Raw genomic sequence first — 25,119 nt, forward strand, 5'->3', positions numbered from 1 at the left:
ACGAACATTCTAGTTACTGGTCAAAGCCTACATTTTATAGAGTTGATTTTTATTTTCTCTTAAATTTTTGCAAGTCTTATTTTTGCTTTCACCTTTTATTGTTTTCTTTATTGTTCTTAAATATTTTTACAAAGTTTTGTTTAGTTTGTCTTGCTTAATGATTACTACTGAAAGGGGTATGTTTTATGTTTGTGACATAATTTATATATTGAAAGATAAATTATTTCTTGCAGTTTTGATTTTTTGCATGTATGATTATATACTAGGATTCATTTTTAATTACTGGGTATGATAAGTTAATTCGTTGGATATATATTCTTAATGAGTCTCTTTAGTTAATCTGAATTGTCAAGACGTTACATAACTTAACAAGATTATATTGACCCATTTTCTTCTATAGGCACCTATGAGTTAGTTTCGTAATAGTCTTATTAGTGACGAGTTATTGCAAGTTTATCTGAGGTCTAGTGGCATCCTAGTATTTGTTATTCTTAAAATGAGTTCAGTAATGGAGTTTGAATCCAGTGCCTTGAAGTACATATAGTAGCAGCCTCGTTTTTGCTTCCTATATATTTGGCATGTAGTGAGAGGGAAATAGCTTGTTTTTAGTCCCATACCATGTTTTTAGAACCTTGTAACATACTAGAAAATCAATAGTTGAGAAATAGCAACAAACATGACCTTACGTTAATTTAGAATGTGATATGTTAAATAGGCTCACACATTTAAATCATTGAGTCATAAGGAGACAAATATGGTTAATGTGGAAAATGTTGTAAAATGCATGGTGTTTGATGTTTATTTATTATTTTCAGTTAAATGATCATTTTGTCTAATGAATTTTTAATAGGAACAAATATGGATAAGAGTTGGTTAAATATGCCACATAGGCCTATTCAATATGCCCAAGGTATTAGGGATTTTATTGCTCTTGCTAGCAATCATTTAGACGGTGCAAGTAGGGCCCGTTGTCCATGCAAGAAGTGCAATAATAGGATGTACCAACACTTCCAAGAAGTAAAAGATCATTTGTATGATAATGGTTTTGACAAAGATTATACTTCTTGGATATACCACGGAGAACCTTTAGACGTGGCAAGTGATGACGATGATGATGATACTGATTTAGGTGGTGAAGGTGTACGCTATGATGGTTTGGATGACATGCTTGAAGATGTGAGACAATCAACACATAGAGACAATCAGGCGTCGAACATCCAACACATAGTAGTTACATACCCGATGCAACTGATGGGGGTGCATTTGCTGGCCATCATAATACGAGTGATGCAAATACAATGTCATTTGATAGACTCTTAAACGAAGCGCGCCAACCTCTCTATCCGGGGTGTGAGAAATATAGCACGTTGGATTTTCACATGAAGATGTTCCATTTGAAGATAATTAATTGTTGGAGCAACAAATCTTTTGACATGGTCCTTGCATTGGTTAAGTCAGCACTACTTGCAGGTGAGAAGCTCCCAAAATCTCACTATGAGGCTAACCAATTACTGCGGGATCTGGGCCTAGGTTATATCTTAATACATGCATGCCAATATGGTTGTGTGCTCTTCTGGGGGACAGAGAACAAGGATCTTGAAAATTGCCCTGTTTGCAATGCATCGAGGTATAAAATTAATGAAGGTAAGACTAAAAAAGTACCAATGAAAGTATTACAGTATTTTCCACTTAAGCCAAGACTTCAGTGGTTATTTATGTCGAGGATGACCGCTAAGGACATGAGATGGCACAAGGAAAAGCGAGTTGGGGAGGAGAATATACTTCGGCATCCTGCTGATTCTAAAGCTTGGAAAGAGTTTGACAAGGAACATGAGTGGTTTTCTAGTGATCCCCGCAATGTCCATCTTGGCCTAGCAAGTATCTATAGCAAGGAACATGACGGTCGGTTCAACCCTTTTTCTGACATGAGCAGTATCTATAGCATGTGGCCAGTGCTACTTATGCCGTATAATATGCCCCCTTGGAAATGTATGAAGGAGCCGTTCGTTTTCATGTCTCTCCTTATCCCTGGGCCTAAAGCACCTGGAAATGACATTGATGTGTATTTACAGCCATTAATAAAGGAACTGAAAGAGTTGTGGGTACATGGTGTGGATACATATGATGTCGTAACGAAACAAACATTTCGGTTGCACGCTGCATTACTATGGACTATAAATGACTTTCCTGCATTTGCTAATTTATCCGGTTGGTCTACAAAAGGAAAACTAGCATGTCCAACTTGCAACAAGGATACATGTTCTATGTACTTGAAAAATGGCAGGAAGTTATGTTATATGAACCATTGCAGTTTTTTGCAACCACGACATCCCTTGACAAAGCGTGCTATGCAGTTATTCAGTGGAAACAATTGGAGTAGGTTGCCTCCTAACACGTTAACTGGGGAAGATGTGTTAAAGCAGTTAGAACATGTTGAGGAACAAGGGTATTATGGAAAGCATCCATAATACAAGAAGAGGAAGCGTACTGAGACTGAGTTGAACTCGACAAAACATAGCATATTTTTTCAATTACCCTATTGGTGTACCCTTAAATTACCCTACAACATTGATGTTATGCACACAGAGAAGAATATTTGTGAAAGTGTTTTAGGGACATTGTTAAACCTAGATGGGAAGACAAAAGATTTAGCAAAAGCTCGGTTGGATTTGGCTGAATTGGGTATTAGACAAGAGTTGCATCTAATTCCAAGGGGTAATAAATTTGTTGTACCCCCTGCATGTTATACATTGTCTCTTGTTGAAAGAAGGACTTTTTGCGAGTGGTTTAAAATGGTGAAGTTTCCAGATGGTTATGAGTCAAACATTTCTCGATGTGTAAATGTTATAGACTGCAAAGTACATGGACTGAAGAGTCATGATTGTCATGTACATTTACAACGAGTTCTCCTAGTTGCACTTCGTGGTTGTTTGGCTAGTGACGTATCTTCTGCTCTAATTGAACTAGGATTCTTCTTTAGAGAGCTTTGCTGCAAAACGTTAAAAGTAGAATTACTCTAGAAATTGGAAAAGGACATTACAGTGATACTTTGTAAGCTCGAATTGATTTTTCCACCAGCATTCTTTGATGTCATGGTCCACTTGGCAGTCCACTTGCCTCGTGAGGCAATAGTTGGTGGACCTGTACAATATCGGTATATGTATCCTATTGAGAGGTGATGTTCATAAACTATATTTTACTCATTTTGGTTCTAAAATACTATTATACTTTGATACCCTCATCTAACTTTGCTTATATAACACTTTATCGCAGATTTCTCAAAACTCTCAAACAATATGTTCGTAATAGGGCACACCCAGAAGGTTCCATTGCAGAAGCGTACATTGACTCTGAATGTCTCACTTTTTGTTCAATGTATCTCCAAGGAATTGAAACGCGGTTCAACCGTGAAAATCGTAACTATGACGGTGGTTAAGTGAAACAAACCAAGGGGTTTCATGTGTTTCTCACATAATGTTAGACCACTGGGAGCTCCGAATTATATAACAATGAGTCCAAAGGATTTCAACAAGGCTCGATATTATGTGTTAAACAATTCAGAAGAAATATCATCATATTTAGAGTAAGTGTCTTTTCTGATTAGATGTGTCTTGTGTAGGTTGTGTTAAATCAATCACAAAAGATAATAATACTCATTTTGTAGTGAGCATATGGTTAAGCTACAAAAGCACAGCTCTCATGATTTGGAACAAAGGCAAGAATAGCATTTTGCTGAATGGTTCCGGGCTGGCATAAGTGCTAAATTAAGTTGACATCATGTAGTTAGGTTCACTCGATTACAAAAGATCTTAAATTATTATTATTTTTTTCATTTGATAGATGGAACAACTATATTATGAGAAATCTCCCGAGGCAACTGATGATTTATATTCACTATCATGCGGTCCCGATCATCGTGTGACTCGATATAGTGGCTCATTATCAATGGAGTTAGGTTTCATACCAAGGATTGTGAGAAAACTCTACGGACTCAAAATAGTGGTGTGGTTGTTAAAGGAGATAACCAATCAAATGATATCGACTTTTATGGTGTCCTGGCAGATGTTATAGAGTTAGAATATATATTTGAGAAACGAATTTGGCTTTTCAAGTGATTGGTGGGACGCTAGTAACAAAAAAATAGGAATCCATGTAGATAGATATTTCATTAGTGTTAATGTGTCTAGGAAGTGGTATAAAGATGATCCATTTGTGTTGGCCACACAAACAAGTCAAGTGTACATTCTATGTGGCAGACACCAAATTGCGTGGTGATTGGCAAGTTGTACAGAAGATAGTTCATAGGAACATGGTTGATGTTCTAGAGAAAGAGGAAGAAATCGGAGTACATCAGAACATGGTTGATGTTCTAAACTCTTTAAATCATCGTGCTGAAAATTACGTCTTTATGATATCTTTGTCTGTATTTATTCATTTGTTTTTGTAGGAAAAGTTTGACATGGACATCCATCTACCACATGTCAAAACTACTGTTAATAATTATATTATGGATCATTTCAGAGATCATAGGTGTGCCCTTCACAAGTACTACGTGAGCATTCCAAATAATGTGAACAAGCTTCAACACCCATTTAATGGTGTATCACAAGAGTCTTGGGAGAGATGGTGCGATCTGTGGGAAATAGATAAGTTCAAGGTAAGTGAGTTTACTCCTCTTTTTAAAGAAGAGGTTATGGCGGCCAAATTCAATGTGGGAAGTGGTAGTGCTAAAGGGCTAGTTGTTTTACTTACACACATTATAATAGTTCTTTTTATGATGCATTGTTTATTTGTTTTAACCCAGGATGTTAGTACGCATAACCAATACAGCCGCTCATACCTCGTCGTCAACCATTTTGTTGGTTCAAAATCTTTTGTGCAGATCCGTGCTGACATGGTACACTTAATTGATTAATTTTAGATATTATAAATAATTTTTTTTTTAGTACTAACTTTGGAAGTTTGTCTGTCTTTTGAAACGACATAACCGGCACTACACCATAACAACATTTTTGTGACGGAGGCTTTTTTGGTTTTGTGACGCCAAAGTGGCGTTAGAAAGGACGTGACGGCATGTAGGCGTCAGTTTTTTGTTTTAGCGTCGCTATAATTCAGAAATGTATTTTAGTTTATTTAAAAAATGCATAGAAAAATAGTGACGACAAATAGGGGTCAGAGTTATTTTTATAAACCGTCCCACTAAAACACGTGTTAGGCATGTGACATGAGATGAGGGCGTCAAGTTGAACCCTTCTCAAGTCTCAACAGTATCATCTTCTTCGCGATCTCATCTCTCTTTCTTCTCAGTCTCAATCTCAAAATCCTAACGCAGAATCAGACTCACTTAACTCGCTAGCCATTTGTTTGAGGTAAGGTCTCGAACTTAGTCTTACAAAGCTTTACACGTTTGATTATTTGTTGGCTTTTTATAATTTTAGGGTTTAGGTTTTTTTGGGATTTTTGCTTTTAATGGTTTGAGTTATTTGTAATATAGTTGGGTTTATGTTTTGAAATAGATAAATTGGGAAAATGATTGTTTGAGTCTTTATTATACCACGGTAATATACAAGTCAATTTGAAGTTCTAGTGTTAGTCCTTACGATAATATATGGAATTTTCATTTTGATTTTCCGGAAGAGGGATGTTGAGGGGAAAGCCATTTAATATGTTGCAGTGATGCCACTTGTGGCTGGTAGCACTGTTAGGCATTACAAAAATAAAATGGTTTCGGTTTGTGACTCTAGATTTTAGCCTGTTATAACTTTTGATCTTTTATTTCATAATATCTATAGCTTCAGAGTCATTGCCTTTAGATTGACATTTTAATATTTGGTTGCTGAAAATGTGTGCGAATTGGCATTTTGAGACAGGATACACAGATATTGGGGCAACTCTTTTGAGGGTTGCATACTCGCTTCCCCAGAACTCGCTTTTCAAGATCTTTATTGTGTCCATTGGTTAGAAATTAATGGAACATTTTTTTTTGGTTGGTAAGTGAATTAGACAGATAAACTCTGTTTACCTATGAGGTTCAATAATATCAAGTAGTGCCCATTACTACAACAGGAGAACTACAATGAACATACTTGAAAATTACCTAATGTTGAACTAAATTTGATTTTGCAATATAAATGCATAAACCAAAATGAAAAGACAATAACTACTACTACTTTATCAAAAGAAGATTTATACTTCTAGAATAGCTTCATGACATAGTAACATCTTTCTTAACTCAACTGGTTGTATACATAGTTTCTAATAGGATCTTTCATTATTTCAATACTTCCATTATTTTCCTTTAATCTAGCATGTATTCATAAAATCCGGAAAAGGGAAAAAAAACATGTGCCTCCTGCAAGATATTTCAGTGAGAATACAAAAACATAATGAGAATGCACGATATATAATATCAGTTAAACAACAAGTTCACAACACCTGATGTCTCCAGAAAGATGCAATTCTTTTGTAATAAATTGATAACAGAAAGATGCAATTCTTTTGTTCACAACACGATATATAATATAATGTTCTTTTACTTTGTGAATGCTTTGACGTTTGACATAGTTTGATTGTGAATGTGCTTTTGAATGGCTTTGAACTTTGAAGTCATTGTCTCCCTAATTTCTATTGGTAGAATAGTGATTTCTGTTGCTAGAATAGTAGCATGATCAAAAAATTGTCAAGTCTCTCTATTGAAAATCTTTCAAGACTGACAAGTAATTGAGCTTAGTAATAATAGTGTTAAGTCATCTATGATTGCTTCAAATTAACTAACTAACTCGAGAGTTATCTTTCTTTTTTCTTTCTTATCTTTGTATCTATATAATGGTAGAATGTCACAGCCGATTTAGAAAGAGTGGATTCATGAACCAAACCGAGTGAGCACCGTCTATAAGGAAGGGGTAGCTGGTTTTATTGATTTGGCACAAAAAAAGTATGAAGGGTTGACAACATGTCCTTGTCCTTGTGTAACATGTCGGAATGGGAAAAGATTGGTGTTTGACGAAGTCTGAAGGCATATAATTCAAAATGGTTTTGATCTAACGTATACTCTATGGTCCTTACATGGTGAAAAACAATCAAAGTATCCTGTGGTAGACATAGTTGAAGATGAAAACATTGAAGATAGAGGGCTTGGGTTAGAGAATCTTGTTGATGCTTGTTATGGCGTACATGAAGGTGTAAGGGGTGATGTGTATGGAGGGGATACTGATCAAATTTCTGATTTTGAACAACCTTTTGTTCCCGAACCAGATTTGGATAAAAAGTATGTTGAATACAAAAGTAAAGCTGAAGAAAAATTATACCTTTCATGTGAGGGTCCTGTGACAACTCTATCTGCAGTTGTAGAGCTTCATGAGTTGAAGAAACAGTATGGTTGGTCCGGAAATAGTGTGAACTTGCATCTATGCTAAGAACTTGGTTGCCAAAAAAAAAATACTTTACCTGAAAAGTGGCCAGTAATGAAGAAAATATTGACAGACCTAAGGATGAAAGCAAAGCGCATCGATGCATGTGAGAATAATTACATCTTGTATTATGGGACAAAGAAAGATTTGACGATATGTCCTCATTGCGAATCACCTAGATATAAAATGGAGGGTAAAATAGGGAAGGAATCCAAAATGCCTAAAAAAGTATTGAGACATTTTCCTTTAGGTCCACGACTCCAACGATTGTATACGATACCATCATTAGCATGGGAAATGACATGGCATGCTCGAGCAACACCTTCATGGGATTATATGCGACATCCTGTTGATTCAGTCCAATGGACACAATTTAAAGAGAGATGGCCAAAATTTGTTAATAAGGGGCGTAATGTTTGGCTTGCAGTTGCAACTGATGGCTTCAATCCTCGTGGCATTCAATCAACTGGCTACAGTTGTTAGCCTGTCATATTAGTGTCATACAATCTCCCACCTTCATTGTGCATGAAATCCGACTTTCAGATGATGTCTTTGTTAATACCTGGACCGAAGGCACCGACTACAAACATTGATGTTTTCCTTGAACCACTATTTGATGAGTTAGATCAGCTCTGGAGAGAAGGAGTCCCTGCATTCGACATGCACAATAAGGAACACTTTACTCTGAGAGCTATGTTGATGTGGGGGATACACGATTTTCCGGCTCTAGGTAACTTATCTGGTTGTGTGACACATGGTTATAAAGCATGTCCTATTTGTGGTGACAATACTCCCTCGGAGCGTTTACCTTGTAGTAAGAAGATTGTGTACACAAACTACCGCTTGTTTCTTGATCTAGATCACCCATTTAGGTATAGTAAACATTTCAAATATTGTTTTTTTTTTTAAATAATCAAATTAGGTATAATAAGCAGTTGTAACACTTTCTATCTTTAGGTATAGTAAACACTTCAATGGGGAGCAAGAGCTTAACCTTCCTCCATCACGTCTTAAAGGAACAGATGTTGATAAATTGTTGAACCACGTTAAATATGTACCTGACAAGATCCAAAAAGGTTCCAAACGGTCAAGAGTTGATGGGAGTGTAAATGTTGTTGATAGAGATGATGATGATGATAGTGATGATGATGACGACGACGACGATGATAGTGTTGAAGTTACAAAGGCTTATTTAGGGGTAGGAAGCTATTTGGAAGAAGAAGATATATGTATGTCACTTATTGAATTGAAGGATTATTTGTATAGAAAATTACAAACATTTTCATTTACTTGTAATGACATCATTTCATAGGATTTCTTCCCACAAACTATTTTCTGAACTTGACAACACACTTGTTTTTCTTTAGGAAGAAAATTGGCTAAGAGACAAACCTGGATATGAGCATCTAAATGAGCCCCTACGCGTATTGGTTGAGGATGAATTTCCTGCAGATCTGATAGAACCGCGTTTGAATCAGGCTATTACAATATTAGAAGATCTCTTGAAACCTGTGGTATGAATATTATCTCTTACCTATTGTCTTTCTTTGGTTCATTTGTTTTTCGGACTTATTCCTTTCTCTCTCAGGACGAGTCCTTGGATCACTACAAAAAGCAACAATTGAGGGAGTTGGCTATGATAAATGGTACACTGAGGGAGGAAAGCCCAAGCATGAGCCCAAACATGTCTCCTTTCAACACTGCAGGAATGAAGAGAGCCAAGACAGGGCTGTAGTCGTGGAATTATCTGTGTACTATGCGCTGTATTGGTCATGATTCCAATGCTGAAAGTGTCTCAGACGAGCTTGTCGTCAATCATCTTTTGTTCATCTGCGTTTTTCTACAATCATTCTTTATTGTATCACCCTTCCAAGTTTCACTTCATATCTTGATCAAAACAGGTAGCTCGTTAAAGCTCCCATGATTGACTTCCCTAAACTCCCATCACTATGACAGAGGCATTAACTGTAAGTCACCAATATTACTGATTTGATGTGATCTATTTAGTTTCACTATAGATTTGATTGATTAAAGTTTAGTTAGTCTTCAGATCTGTTGGATCTGAATTATTGAATGTTGAGCTGATTATGTTTTTATGTGATTTGTAGTTGCCTAGTATTGGAATTACACATGTAACGATGGAATTAGATAAGTAATATATGTGTACGAGAAACATCACCGCAAAATAGTGTTGTTATTATTGATATGAGTATGCCTAATCAGCCGTTGAGAATGCCTATTACTGCTGATTTCGCTTTGATGAATCCTAATTATTTTCTTGGTAGACAAAGGGCAGAAAGTGACACTTTATTACTTTGTGTTGGTCTTTTTTTTTGCCGCTATATTCTTTTCAGAGAGTTGATAGCAACTTATTTGTTTCAATTTCAGGCTAGAAGACGGAGGAAAACATTAGATGGTGGAATGAGGCAAGTGGGGATCTTATACGTCGCAGCTTTTGTTGCATTGCAAGAGAGTGTCCGCAAGCTCGAGGGGGATCACAGGAAAGCAAAAATTATAGCAGGTTGTCTATGTTTTCTTATATATTGATGCTACCTCTGGCATCACGCCGTTATTCCCTTGGCTGGTCTCATTATTCATTAGCAATGTATATTGCTAAAAGCTACTTAGTATCTAGTAGCAGATGTTATCGATTGTGATTTCCATCAGTTTTAAACTTGATGGATGAAGTGAAACGAATCAATCGTACTTGGTTTTATGCAGATGGACTGAATGAAATCAAAGGACTCAAAGTGGATGCTGCTTCAGTACAGACAAATATGGTTAGCTTCTCTAGTTCTGAATTTAAATATTGTATCTATTTCACCAAAAAATAATTACAATGCGTTTGTGTCTATGCTGCATTGTTTGGTTCATTCAGTTAGTGAACTGTCTTTAGTCAAGGGCTATATCCTCCATTATCCAGATGATTGACATTACATGGAGTAACAAGTTTACTTATGCTTTATTGTGCGGGTATTTTGTGATGCACTAAAAGGCTCAAACATTATAGTAGGCAAGCTCTGTGAGGTTTTGGAAGAACATGGCGTTCTGATAATGCCAGTAAGCCCATCCAGGTGTGTTTAAGTTTCTTATTGTATTTTATTGCTAATTGGTTTTACTCAGGTTTCAAATTAGAATTTTATAACTAGTCTAAACAAATCCCAAGCCATCACACACGAGACTACATAAATCCTGGTTATGATGTCAGGATGCAGAGGGAATGTATTTGCACATCTTGAAGTTGTTAGTGTATGTTAATAGTTTTTGCAACACAAAGCATCATTTTTATGTCTGAATAGAAAAGTGTACGTTGCCAGGTTTTTCATATAGAATGTCTTGTAACTTTGTCATGTATATAGAAATATTACCTGTCAAGGAACTCAAAACCTCTTTTGCAATAAGAACTCTTGAAATTCACTTGCTAATTTGATGTACAATATATTTTCTTTTGGTTGAATATTTATTAACTTCCTAAACCACTGCAGCCTTGGTTGGCACTGCAGAACTCGATATTTCCTTAACCATTTAGCCCTGAGAACTGTTTCATACCATTTTAAATGATCTTTTTTCTCTGTTTGATTTTGTACTTGAATGGAGCAGGTTACTGTGGTGTTTAAGATTTATTGGGGCCATCGGAGGGATAAACTTTGTGATGCAGTTGATGACTTGAAGCTTGATTCTCTTGTGGTTGGAAGCCGAGGTTTAGGAGTGCTGAAAAGGTTCTACTCTTAACAGTCTAAATGCTAGTAAATTTTGGCAATTATATGCTTATGCCGAAACTTAGGTTTGGGGTCCTTAGGAGAAGCAAATAACTAACACATGATCCACCAACACTGCTTAGTCACTACACATTATGAATATATAAAATCCTGTCTTTCTAATGAAATTATCAACTGTGAGAATCTAGCATCTCTGTATTATCCACTAATCCACATGAAGCATAAAATATTATTTTGGGAACTGCTGCTCTTGAATGGAAAATCCTAATGTGCTGGTATCGCTCATCGCTATGGCCTTCATAAGCAGTCATTGGAGACTCTGTCTTAGATATGTAGCTGAGAAACTTGGTCTAACCATTTACAATCACATTGATTCCACTCGTGATCAAACAAACTCTGCTTTAAATTGACATCTAACTTTACTGTGCCCTTTAACAGACATTGTGCTTATATTACAGATCATCTCTTTCCCTCTGTATAAATTTCTTAGAATATCATGTAGTATATTTTTCTTACATCTTGTACTACAGTTGGTTGCGGTTCGTGTTTTTCCTTAGGCAAAGAGTAACCTCAATTACACTGCTCAGGCACTTATTATATCTTCAGGTATTGTGATAGGACCAAAGCTCTTGTTACTGATGATAAAACTAACTAATTAAATCAGAAAACTCACATCTACTTTGTTTCTGTGATCAACAGCTTCCATTGCTGCCAATTTCATTACTGCTGATAAAACAATTTTGGAGTGTGCAAGGAGAAATAGTAGGGAGGCATATGAAAAATCAGCTTAGCGAAATTGCAGTGACATAGCTCTGCACAAGTTTAGGTTAGATCATGATCACTTTTGGCCATTATCTTCTCTGCAGTAGTATTGTTATCATTTTGGTTTCACATACGTGGAGTGAACACATTGCATTCTTGCTTTAGTTCTGGTTTGTAATGCTACAGTATAGGGAATGATATGAACAGCTCTCCTTGCAAATAACATTCTCATTTTGTAAAGCTTTCAATAACAAAGGAGAAGCTTCTCCCTGTTTTGTTGTAAATCTTGTGACTTGTAATATTATGGTACGAATGTTTCACCATTTTCGGTTCTTCACGATTCCTATTCTTGAAATGAGAGATTTTATGCTTGTTTCTTCTTTGCCATTTGTTATCTACACATTACGGTTGGATTACAGTTTATTTTCAACTCTAATTGAGCTTCCTTATAGAATTCTTATGCTTCTCTTATATATGTTTTTCGCTTGCTGGATGGGAAGCTATTTTACATCTACCACAAAACATGTGAATTAGTCAAATTTTGGTGATTGTTATTACTAAGATTATCTACCACAAAACATGTGAATTAGTCAAATTTTGGTGATTGTTATTACTAAGATTTTCCTTGTGTATAATTGCTTGTAGTCTTAATTATATTATGTGTTTGGGGTTTATGTGGTTGTATTTATACAAGCGATTTCAGGGGAAAAAAAATATAAATATGAGGATGGAAACCAAAAGAAAATATTATTTTTTTTAAATAAATAATAATTTGTGACGCCTGACAGGCGTCAGTAAGCATTTTAAAAAAAGACAAATTTATAATTACTGACGGTATTGAGTCGTTAATTTGTTTTGGCGCCAAGTTCCTTTTTGGGGCAATTCGAAAGTTCAATAGTGACGACAAATGCAAATTTAGGGACGGCGTAGAGGCGTTAGTAATGCACATTTAGTGACGGCGTACATGCGTTAGTAATTCATATTTATTGACGGCGTACAGGCGTCAGTAATTATGTCAATTGTGACGGCACCTTAGCGTCACAAATAATTCTGACACCAATAAAGACGGCTAAATTCCAACGCCTTGTAGGCGTCAGAAAAAATAATTATGACGCCTCCTAGCCGTCACAAAAGTGTTGTTTTGTTGTAGTGCGGTTGATCTCGAGACTCAACAAGAGGCTGGGATGATCACACTATATCGTAAGACTCATTTCAGTGAGAAAAAAGGCTGGGTTTCTCATGAAGCAGAAAATAATTATGTAATTAACTCGTACTTACCCTTTAAGTTAGCTAAATTGTACTTTTGTGAGATAGTTATATCTATTTGTTTTCTTTTCAGGAGAGAATGGTGGAACTACAAAATCAACCTACACCAGAAGGTTCTAACCCTTTGACTAAATAAGAGATTTTTGATGAACTCTTGGGCGTAAGACCTGGTTATAAATGTGGTCTTGGACATGGCGAGGCACCCCCATCCCGTAAACATGCGGCTGGATATGAGCACCCAGATGTGGATCAGTTGAGAGCAAGGGCAGAGGAGGCAGAGTCTCAACTGGAAGAGTTGTGAGGATGGAAGGAAGCGGCTCAAGAGACACAAGCAACACACCAGTATAAATTCAACAACAACAACACCAGTTGGACTATCTCATGGAGAAGCTTGGTGGTCCTCCTTCAATGTGGTATGATTTATGAATTTAACTATTTTCTGATATGTGTTAGTGTTGTTTGATTGGGATATAGTTGTTTGATCGAAATGAATAAGCCTCCATATAATGTTTTAGGTTGCATATAGTCCCTTCAGTTTTGGTAAATGGAATATGGGTTTTTCACCGTCTTGTGAAATATATTATTGTGATTTTCAGGTTATGACAGGTTATTGTATTTATGAAATATTGAAAATACAGAGGAAACTCCGTCGAAATTTTATTATAAAAGTCACATATCTTATCTTAGGTATGTAATTGTTTGAGATTTGGGTAGACATAAACTTTGAGTAGATGACCTATTAGTTCATAGCTCCTCACTAAATTCTTCCACCCCTATTGTTTGTGGCTTTATTTATTTATGTTTAAATTAATTTCTTTAGATTTGCTTTCTCTAGTATTGTTTGGATTAGTTCTATTTAACTCTATTCTATAAGTCTGTATCTTGCAGTATATATAGGTCTATCTTACTTTTACTCTGTTATGTAATTTTGAGGGTATTATTTGTTTCGCGTTGGTCGTGTTGGGGTGGGGTTTCCTGTTGGTGGTTGATTAGCATGATAGGTAGGTAATCCTTTTTGTTATGAGGGAGGGCAGAGCTTTTCATTTTTTTCATATTGTCTGAGTCAGAACCTTTAGTTAGACTGATCTTGGGTACAATTTAAACTTAACATAATTGTTAATAGTTCACCGGATTTTAATTTTGATGTGATGAAACTATTATATTTTTTGTTTCCATTTTTTTTTTTTTGTGGTCTAATATATAGATAATATCTTTGTGCAGATAACCTTATGTCAAAATGGGTCGGTTTGGTATTAGTTTTTGTGAAGAAATGGCGGTTTGGAATTGCAAGAGGCACTAGAGGAATCTAAATGCTTTTTTATTATCATTTTTTTTGTGAAGATGGTTCATTCGCAAGCTACTTCAGGGATGTTTAGAAATGTTTTTGTTTAAGTTCATACTTTTCCTAAGATGAGTTTAGAAATAAAAATTATGAAAGGGAGATGATGCAACTCTCTTTTGTTTTTAATGGAGTGAATTAACTCACTTTTATTTATTGGAAATTTGTTGTTTAAGATAATTAATGTTATGGTTATTTTATTTTGAATTTATTTGTTGAAAATGGGGGGGGGGGGGGTATAATTGTACATGGTGCACAATCGACAATGATATTAGTGATAAAAATAGTCTTTTGCCACTCATGTAGTGTGGGAATATGATCACAACTAATCGATTTTTTTTACTCAAGCTACGATCAAAACGTCGCTTATAACAATATTTTTTTTTAATTCGTTTTACCTTTCTGAACGATAGAAACATCACAAAAAACACATAAAATTCAAATATTTTAGATCTTTAGCGACTATAACATCACTTCTATAACCAAAGTGTCAAATTACTAATATCTCTAGTGACGATAAAAACATCGCTAATAAGATCTTTGTTTTTTTTAATTTTTTAAACTTATAGCGATGATTAAAATGTTGCTAATAACACAAATTTTCAAAATTTTCAGACCTTTATCGACGTTAAAATCGTTGCTAGTAATGCCTTATTACTGATGATTTTAAAAACGTTACCAAAAGTTCATCTTTTGCGACATTACTACATTGAGAGTACCAAAATGAGTTAGCGACGAAATTAGAGAAATAGCGATAGTAATAATTGTCGGTAAATATCTGCTATTTGGCGACGTTAAAATATCGTGGCTATATATCATTGCCGACTATAACATTAGCAACGTTGCCCCGACACTCCAAAAAGCGTCGTCAAATGGTATTAGCAATGCTTCTGTGACTTTCAGTGACATTTTGTTTTGTCACCAAAGACCCTGTTTCTCGTAGTCTCCCCTTAGTCCTACAACCAGAGATGTTTCCAGATGTAGGGAGGTCATGAATTGTCCACAATAATACCACACTCATGTTGAACACATCTCCCTTATTAGCATCTTTAACTAATACTCTGGTATCCCACAAAGACCGCAACTCAACAATCAATGACTACAAGTAAACATTAATATATATTTTTTCCAGGCTGTTTTGGACCCTCAATAAGCAGTGCAAGTATGGTGAATTGCGGTTTCATACATAGCCAAGGGGGGAGGTTGTATGTGACACATTACCGACCATGAACTATGTGAAGTGCTTTGCATTCCAAATTGATTGAACCCATCAGTGGAAAGACCCTATCGAACATTACGAGGCTCTGAAGAGAAACTTGGGTATGTTTTATCAATATGCTTCCAAGATGAGGAGTCAATTGGGTGACCCAACTCACCATCCTTCAATCTATTTGTAGAGTGCCAACACATTGCTTTTGCTACCCAATCAACACTGTACATTCTCTTCAACCTATCTGCTATTGGAAATTAAAGTACCGCAATTGCTTTGCAACTTGTCTACCACATTTTTTTTTTCTGTCTTGAATTGTTGCAAACTTGAATATGTATTAGTTAGTTACAAGTAGGACATTGTTCCAAGAATTCGTTATCTCCCTAATACAAGATGCAGTCATTAGAGCAAGCATCAATCTTCTGGTAATTCAACCCCAAATCCTAAACAAACTTTTCTGCTAGATACGTATCTTTCAGAATCTTATTACCATGCAGTAGTACAACTTTAAGTAACTGAAACAACTCTGTGAAACCTATGTCAGACCACCCATGTTTGACCTTAATGCTGAATAACTTAATTACAAATTAACTTCAAGACAGTGAAGTCTTTACAATCAGGGTATAAAGCACTCGTGGCCTCTTCATAAATTTTCTCCTACACTAATGGTTCTGCTTCATCATCATCGACTAGTCCCTATTTAACACCATGACCCAAACCCCCAAGAAAGGCATCCAAGTCTTCACCACCAAATTCTTCTACCACAATGGCAAATGCATCATTCATATTCTTGAACACATTAGAATTCCTATTGGACTCTACATGCACATCTTGTCTTTTTTAACCATGAAAAATCCAACATAAATATGTTGGATCAAACCTTCATTTATAAACGTGAAATTTAACGGTTTCATGTGTCAATGCCTTCCCCCCAATTTCTACACACGCGACACGAACACGGTATCAATACCTTATTATGATGGTACTTTTTTGCAAACTCTAGAAACTTTTCAACACCCTTTAGAAAAGTGTTCCTCATGGTGATCTAATTCAATCCAATTTCTATCGATTGGAATAGAACCCTCCATGGTGTATCTAGGAATAAATAAAAGATACACAACATTCAAAAATGTTAGACATAATAATATATCACCATGAATATATACTAGACAAATCCAATCGTGTTCGTATCTACTATACCAAAATGCCTAGAAGAATTAATGCATAATACATATGAATCTAATGAATGTGCAAATGGCATATGATTCCATGAGCACTATTCTAGATACAAATTTCAAACTTCAACAAGTAAAACAAATCAAGTGAAGATTATTTCACGGGCATTTCCAGACTCAAAAAACTAATCAACTAGCATATGCCCAGACTCTAGACTGGCAAAAATAATCAAATATTCATAGCACTTATTGTATGCATGCAATGCAATCAACTAAATGCAAGAGTGCTATACAAATTTCAAACTTCCACAAGTAAAACTAATAAAGTGAAGATTATTTCATGGACATGTCCAGACTAGTAAACCTAATCAATTAAAGATTACCTTATAGCACATGCCCAGACTCTAGAATAGTAAAACAAATCAAATATTCATAGCACCTGTCTAGACTAGTAAAATTAATCAAAATTTTAAACGTAAGTAAAGTGACAAGTGATGACTAATCACCAATATCTTTGATCTAACCTTCTAAAATCCATCGCATATATCACAAATCTATAGACAATCAGAAGTGATTGGTCTTTTCGTATCTTTACAGTGAATGTATCGGCACTTGTCCCCGAAATTACAACAACCATTTTTTAAATTGATATAGCGAGCAGTTCTATATGAGGGATGGTTGGTAGCTCTAATGTTCCCACTACAAGCACTATAAGCAGTTCTATATAGGGAATTTAGTATTACATAAATACAAAACATAAATAGAAATTCTTTAGCTTGAAGAAAGGTTGCACTTTGAGGACAATCGAACAATTTGAGGTGTTTGGTCGAGAGATAGATTAGGTCTTGATTAATTCCCATAACAACAACATCTAATGTTAGATTAAAGTGGAAAAAAAATCAATCTTCTTTTTTTTTTCAAAATAAACTAGGGTTAGGCAGACCCCCACCTGTATTAATCAATGCTTCCTTACATAGATTTTTCCATTTGCATCCTCGTTTACAATGGTTTGTAAAGCAAAATCTAAAGGACTAGCAAAATATACAGTAGACAACTCATGGTTATGATCTAAACCGGTGAGGTAGTCAGCTACCTTATTCAATTCTCTATATACATGTGAAAATATTAAATAGTTAAAACTAGCCTTTTTTCTCTCAATAGCAGCCGCCACATCTCGACAATACCATGGGGCTTTCTCTAGCTTGTTAATATCATTAAGTGCTCTCATGGAATCAGATTCCACTTCTACCTCAACAAAACCTTCTTTCAGACATCTCTCCAAACATACTTTAATAGCTTTGAGTTCTTGATAGATCACTGGCCGATGACCACCACTGCCACTAAAAGCTGCAACCACTATGCCTTCTTTGTCTCGCATCACAACCCCATGACTTGGCCCCTTGTTGTTCAAAGCTCCATCAGCGTTAGCTTTGATCCTGTTGTCTATTGGCGGAACCCATGAACACTTTGTTTCTACTTGTTGCTTGAACTGGGTAGTGATGTTAAGTTTGCGGAAGAGATTACGAGCAGTAGCAGTGTCTTTGACATCAGGTCTTATGACTTGTAAATAATTCCTCAAGTCTCTTACCATCTTGTTGTAGACCACCTTTGAAGGTTTAGAGGTTTGTTGAAACCTTCTATCATTTCTTTCTTTCCAAATGTTGTTCACTGATGCACAAAAGAAAACTTTGTAGATCTCTCCCACTTCTGGAGTTTTACACAATCTTAGCAGAGAAACCCATTCTTGATTTGCATTTCTATTATTAGTAGAAATTCCCAACAACCTTTTTACTCTCGAGAAAAACTCCTTAGAGTATTGGCACTGATAAAAGTAAAAATAATAGAATCCTAAATATTAATGCTACAAGAACACTAATACGTAATCCTACCGTTCTTACGTTTAGATCAATTCTTCTTACTCTCAAAACATAATCATGCAATACAACGAGTAAGGATTCGTTCCACTCTCAATCTATCAAGACTAAATAGAATTCAACTAATCAAATCCAAAAGGAACAATGGTGAGAGTGATGTGTTTGGTGTGAAATTTCTATACTACCATTCTCAACACAAGAACAATAATAACAATAAGACATAATTAAATTAAACTGAATTTAAAACTAAGATTGTGAATAAAGATAATTAACTTTATTGATCTAATAAAAAATAACAATGATATTCAATGATTTAAATAACTAAGCTAAAACAAAGAATGAAACTAATTAATGGAATGAAAACTAAGTAATTAACTAATCTAGATCTAACTATTTTTTTCTAACCCTAAACTCCATTAACATTAGCTTCCTAACCTAACTGCCATTAATAAAGATTCAAGCTTTTGTTTTTATACTTCTAGATCCAAAAATCGTGCATGGGCTTGGAGCCATGTTTTGGGCCGGAAAATCGGGCCCAAAACCCAATTTCTTTAGTCCAAAATGGGCTCTTCAGCTGCAGTTGGCTTCGACAGATGTTTCGTCCACTTCTGCTCCTCTGATTGGCTCAAGGCTTGGACCATTGCAAAGCTCTTTCCGAGCCGGTCGTTTTGACGTAAGGTAGGCCCAATTCCGAGGTCTGAGTCCAAAGATATGGCACTTGGAAGTTCTGCTGACTTTTGCTCCTTTATCTCGCTAAAGTGGCACATTTCTGCACATAATGGACTTTGAAGCCTGAAATGTATAAAAACACGTGTCGGTAAGATTAACTCTTACTTATTATTCACATAATTGGTCTAACAAGATGATTATTAAGGGGTTAAAACTACAGTTTTGGGCTCTTATCAAACCACCCCCAAACAGCATTTTGCTTTGTCCTCAAGCAAAGATGAGAAATTAGAATAAGTGACCAAAAATGGAGTTCTAACTACTCTCGTTTCGCTGAGTGCGATTGCATTGACCATATGCAACAAGGCCTTAAACCACTAGAAATTCCCTAGTGGACGAGTTATAGCCTCGTGAGAGTTTTCCAGTGAAGGTACTCACAAACTTCATCTATACTACAACGACTAAGAAATAAAACTATTGTTTCCTCATTCATGTCTCAACTATCTATACATCTCACTAGCAATTGAATACAGAATAATCATGTCGAAACCTAAGCTAATATATGCATAATAATCAATCATCTACGAATAAACATATATACAATGAGTAATGCTATGAAATGCTTAGCAGTCCGTTTCAAAAACTTCGGAATAGCGTCCTTAAGTAGGTCCTCACATAAAAGTCAAGACAAAAATCACTACGATTTTTCCGCTCAAGTTTTCGCTACTCCGGTCCATGCAGTGGGCACACTTTACCTTACAATCTCAATGACAACAAAGGAAGCCGGGTCGATCAAACACATCGCCACTTACTATCACACTAACCTATTCCTAATTGAGCTAGAGGTCTTTATTAGGTGTTGGGGATTAGGAGATGGTTTAAGAAGGAAGGAAATGGATATTCTAGAGGACAAGTCCTGAGATAATAGAGTCTTCATATTATGTAACTAGAGAAAACCTTGTTATTTACTTTTGCTTCTACACTTTGTTTCCATCCTTAGCCATATTTTTTTTCTTTTCTTTGGCCTTTGACTCCTTTTATTCTATTTTTTGGAGTTTTTATTTATTTCTATTTTTTTTTTTTTTTTTTTTTTTTTTTTTTTTTCTTTTATTTTTTTTTCTCTTTGGATGGAAACTTCTTTTCTTTATTTTACGAAGCAACTAACTAATTTTTGTTTACACGTGTTTTTCTCTTCTTCTTTTCTTCCTCATTCTATTCTCGGACTTATTCTAAATTGGGTAGGTTGATTTTTTATTTTGTTTTGTTTTTGTAACAGGGGTAAAGGAATTGTGGTTTATGGAAGGCTAAATAAAGGCTCGAGGGGCTTAACTAGCGGAAAATAATTCATAGGTTTGAATTTCGGCTATATCGATCCAAAGAGGGCCTAAATTCTCGCTTAGGATATGGTTTAGTGATCAAGCAAGTGGGCGTGTGATTTCTCTATCCGGATTTTACTTCTCCCTTGTGTCATTTCTCAAATGTTTCGCTCATATAAGGCTTTAGGCTATATTCTCACAGGATTTGTAGAATAAGTACTCTAGCCTAGATTTGAGAAACTTCATCGCTAACAATCATAGATACTCATGTAATAAATTTATAGATAGATGCAAAGATTATTACCTACATATTAACCTAAGTTTCTAACAATTATTACGATGCAATGTGCCTCATTGAGACTTCTAGATTGTTAAGAGCATGGAGAAAGAAAACAATACCAATATTCCTAAGTGTATAGCATACTTTTTATTTATATTTTTGAAATTTTGAAATTTTAACTAGAAAACAAGTGCACATTATACATATCTATATCCTAACAGATGCCTTAATTACACGTGTTTCTATGCCCCCAAACAAGAAACATGCTTTGTCCTCAAAGCATTTAAATAAAGAGGGTAGAAAAATACCATGGAAATGCGTGAAATTCTGGAACATCTTCAAAACAAGGTTAGAATATACTAATATAGGAAATAAAAAAAACTGACGCAACTCTATAAGAGTTCCACCCATTATGGGGTTAACAGAATTAAATTGCTTGGGACATAAGCGGACACTAACCGAAACTAAAAACTTACCTCCACTCCAGCGTTTTTCGTCATCCTCTTCTTCTATAAAGAAGTGAGGTTCCTTCGATCTGCCATGCCATTATAATTTTGCCAAGCTTGCCGCCATTTATCATCTACGGATGCTAACCCGTTAAAGCGCCACTTGGTCGGATGGGGTGTAAGGTGCAACTGATGAGGTTGTATCCTCCATCCTTGCTAAGTCATTGTAACGGAAAGATCTCGATAATATAATTGGTGGGTCTCACAAATGTCGACCCCAACCCAATCCGTGAAACGGGCACAAAAATAGGAAAGAAACATAGCATAATACGGGGAAACTAATATAGGCATAAGAAGATACTTATGCCTCATGCTATGGGCTCGTGCTAAACTAGACATTAAGGTCTTAGGAAGGTCATATAGCGGCGTTCCTCGGCTAAAGCAAGGAAAACATCGCAAGTGGCATCATTCGCGGAAGAAAAATGCCACTCCCCTAATATGTTTAGCATGATAAAGAACATTACCATTATCACATTAAGGGACAAGCTACCAAGGGCTACGTTATATGTCCCTTGGTCCTCTACACGGAAAATGCCGGACCCATAAGCCTCATGCAAAAGTCATAAGTGTAGACATGCATATTATCTACCCAATAGCATCATGGGTCTTGTATTTCAGCGGGCATGGCAAGTCCAAGAACAAATGCTAGCAAGAACCATAAGCGGTTCCCAGCCCTACGTGTGTGATCACCTCATGAAACCAAGCACCATAAGTAGTGCTTTGAAACAAATCTTTGAAAGACTGTTTCGGTATTATTATAGGAGATGTCATCTCGAACTACGCTCCGGAACAACTGCGAATGAACGAAGGAACAACCCGCAGAAAACTGGAATTTTTCGGGTCGAAGGAAGTCGGGCACGAAGGCCTTAACTAACTAGAAGCGAAGTCGCGCTCTTTGTATTTTTGAATTCCGGTGTTTGAGCTGGTCGCGCTCGGCTTGAAGCGTATGGCAGCTCTAGGTAGGTCCAATAGATGAGTATGGTCGCGCTTCGATTATGAGGGCGGTCGCGCTCTGAATAAATTTTCCAAAAATGTGAAGGGCGCAGGCGCGCTCTGATGGGGCGCGGGCGCGCTCTGAAGGGCTGAAACCGGAGTTTAGATGAAAAAGAAAGTAAAACTTGGAGTGGAAAACGTTTTTTTTTTTTTTGAATGGAGCGAGGTGGGGGTAAGAATAGGAAGTTTAGTGATCAAGCATGGAAAAACCAAACACCCCACCCCCAAACAAATTTTTGAAAACAGGTTTGTAAAAATTTGTTTTAAAACGTGGGTCTTTTAAAGTCAGATTCCCTAGACTTAAAGTGATATATATGTATTTACATGCAGTTTCCCATATATCAATAATCTAAAAAGTTGTGGGTCTTTCCACAAATAATTAACATGGAATACACCACCAAACAGAATCAAGCTCCAAAACTTTCTACGACGCAACTTAGTTGAATAAGAAGGTGTCCAAATGAATGATCGTGAGTAAATGAATGGTTTTGGAAAATACTTGGAATGTGGATAAGTGTGAGAAGGAAAAAATGGAAAAAATGAAAAAGTGTCAGGTGGCTTGTCCTTGGGTGTTACTTCTTCACCAGTTGGTTTTAGATAGTTATGAAGCATAGGAGAAACGCCAAGGTCAAGTACAAACTCAATGGTTCTTTGAAAAGGTAGAGGGTGAGGAACATTCGTGATGGAAGGTGAATGAGTGACATGAGGATGTGAGGTGGGTGAATGGTGTTCAACTAGTGTTCTTAGGTCTATGTCATCAGAGGCTTTGAGATATGCAAGACATTCCTCAATAGGTGGGTAAGAAGAATCACTGGGATAGAGGGCGAAAAAATTTTCTTCCGTCATGGCGTCAAGAGATGAATGGATGTCAATAGGAGAGAACTCAAGGAGTCGAAGGAAATCTTCCTCGATGTTATCTACGTCTAGGGAGTAGAAATTGTGATCCTTGTCTTCTTCCATAAGGGGTATCTACTAGTGTGGGGACTAAAGTGTCGGCCCGCACTAATGTGAGGTACAAAACTCTCAATGGACTTCACTTCTCCTTCTATAGGCAAACCTAGTTTCCCCTGTTTTTTGTCTAAACATGTTAACTTCTACGTAAAGATTTCCAAAAGAAAGAGTCATTGAGCCATCCCGACAATTGATTTGGGCATCAAGGGTTGCCAAGAAAGGACACCCTAAGATGATGGGAATGGAATCATGAGCAACTTCGTGTCGAGAATAACAAAGTCGGCGGGATAGTAAAAATCCTGAACTTTAACAAGAATATTTTCAACTACACCCTTGGGATACTTAATAGAACGATCGGCTAACTGCAAAGTCATTTTGGTTGGTTGAAGTATTGTTAGACCAGATTGTTTATATAAATAAAAGGGAGTAAGTTAACACTCGCCCCAAGTCTAATAAAGCAGTTGTTATGAAGGTATCACCTAAGGTGCATTGTCTGATAGGGATCGACCCGGTCCTTGTACTTAACAATTCCGTTATGTTCGGATAAAAGGGATATTGTTGAGTTAAGAATGCTTCGTGGGGTATGTTGGTTTTCCTCTTCTTGGTGCACAACTCTTTTAGAAACTTAAGCGTGTCAGGTAGACTTTTTTATAGCTTCTAGAAAAGGTAGGTTTATAGTCAAATTTTTAAACACTTCCCTAATCTCATCAAAATTCTCGTCCTTTTTAAACACAACTAGTCTTTGGGGATATGGTGCTTTATCGCTATTTTTAACAGAAGGGATAAAATTATTATTAGGCTTTGCTTTATCTCTATCCGTTTTCCATCTAGGTATCCATATTGGAACCTCTACAGGTGTAGGGTCTTCACTTTCTATTATTGGATCTTGTAATGTTTTCCCTTTTGGTTGTGGTTTAACTGGTACTTCTACAGTTGTAGGGTCTTCAGTTTCTATTATAGTATTTGGTATGGTATCATTTTTAGTTTGTGGGTAATCTTTAGGCATAGTCACTTGGTTATCAACTACTCGCCCTGAACGAAGGGTAGTGACTGCCTGTAGGTCCCCTTGGTTTATATTACCATTACCGTAAATACTGTTTATTTCAAAGGCGGTGTTTGTTGACTTAGGATTAGGCACTACTTGACTTGGAAACACGCCGGTTTGGTTATTATTTTGGTTAGAAGACATGTCAATAACCTTTTGGCACAAAGACTGCATCATTTGCATCGTTTGTTTCATCATATTAGAGTTTTGATCATGCTGATCTTTCATCAAGTTGGAGTTTTGTTGCATAATTTGATTTTGTTTCTCCAACAAGGTCACTACTACTTTGTCTGTAGATGGTTGTATTGGAATTAAAGCTTGTTGAGCGTTCATGTCTTGATGTTGATAGTTCTGGGTTATGGGTACTAAACCTCTATTCTGGTCACCTAAGTTCCCTTGTCCTTGATGTTGAGTTAACTGGTTGAAGTGTGATGGTTGTGGTGGTGTTTGTGCATAGACAAGAGGACAATAGAAGTCGGAATGCTCAAGACTACAAATGTACATTACAACGAAAAGTAGAGTTAATGTTCATGACTGGAGTGGGTTGTTGTTGAACAGAGATGGCATCTACCTTTTTAGTGAGGGCATCGATAAGAGTTCTAAGCTCG

The 25,119-nt window shown here is 36.2% G+C and overlaps 2 protein-coding genes across 5 annotated transcripts; one reads left to right on the forward strand and one right to left on the reverse strand.

Annotated features, from left to right (window-relative positions):
* Positions 1-8,423: 8,423 nt before the first annotated feature.
* LOC147504638 (low-specificity L-threonine aldolase 1-like) lies at positions 8,424-14,675 on the forward strand. 4 transcript variants are annotated; one of them, XR_015193083.1, is made up of 11 exons: positions 8,424-8,638; positions 8,777-8,923; positions 8,998-9,376; positions 9,798-9,930; positions 10,131-10,189; positions 10,420-10,483; positions 11,010-11,128; positions 11,659-11,734; positions 11,828-11,954; positions 13,230-13,569; positions 14,378-14,675. XR_015193083.1 is itself a non-coding variant. In XM_086557433.1 (11 exons), exons 3-6 carry the CDS (start codon positions 9,359-9,361, stop codon positions 10,303-10,305), a joined length of 228 nt encoding a protein of 75 aa, XP_086413559.1. In that variant the 5' UTR covers positions 8,448-8,638; positions 8,777-8,923; positions 8,998-9,358; the 3' UTR covers positions 10,306-10,483; positions 11,010-11,128; positions 11,659-11,734; positions 11,828-11,954; positions 13,230-13,569; positions 14,378-14,675. The 4 variants fall into 4 exon arrangements, 3 of the variants coding, with proteins under 3 accessions (XP_086413559.1, XP_086413560.1, XP_086413558.1); XM_086557433.1 differs by having other exon boundaries at positions 8,448-8,638; positions 10,288-10,483; XM_086557434.1 differs by having other exon boundaries at positions 8,448-8,638; positions 10,405-10,483.
* Positions 14,676-17,838: 3,163 nt separating this feature from the next.
* On the reverse strand, positions 17,839-18,471 carry LOC147504639 (uncharacterized). The gene has a single exon (XM_086605293.1). The coding sequence runs from the start codon at positions 18,469-18,471 to the stop codon at positions 17,839-17,841; it is 633 nt and encodes a 210-aa protein (XP_086461419.1).
* Positions 18,472-25,119: the final 6,648 nt, after the last annotated feature.

This window comes from Coptis chinensis, chromosome 4 (assembly GCF_015680905.1).
Source record: "Coptis chinensis isolate HL-2020 chromosome 4, ASM1568090v1, whole genome shotgun sequence".
NCBI lineage: Eukaryota > Viridiplantae > Streptophyta > Magnoliopsida > Ranunculales > Ranunculaceae > Coptis > Coptis chinensis.

What these genes read in the sequence shown, in the direction of transcription:
- LOC147504638 (XM_086557432.1), top strand. An exon ending in GAAAGCAAAAATTATAGCAG is followed by an intron (nt 9,931 to 10,130) that starts GTTGTCTATGTT and finishes GGTTTTATGCAG; the next exon opens with ATGGACTGAATGAAATCAAA. An exon ending in CTTCAGTACAGACAAATATG is followed by an intron (nt 10,190 to 10,332) that starts GTTAGCTTCTCT and finishes TCCATTATCCAG; the next exon opens with ATGATTGACATTACATGGAG.
- LOC147504639 (XM_086605293.1), bottom strand. Translation starts at nt 18,471, where the DNA reads ATGGTAAGAGACTTGAGGAATTATTTACAAGTCATAAGACCTGATGTC.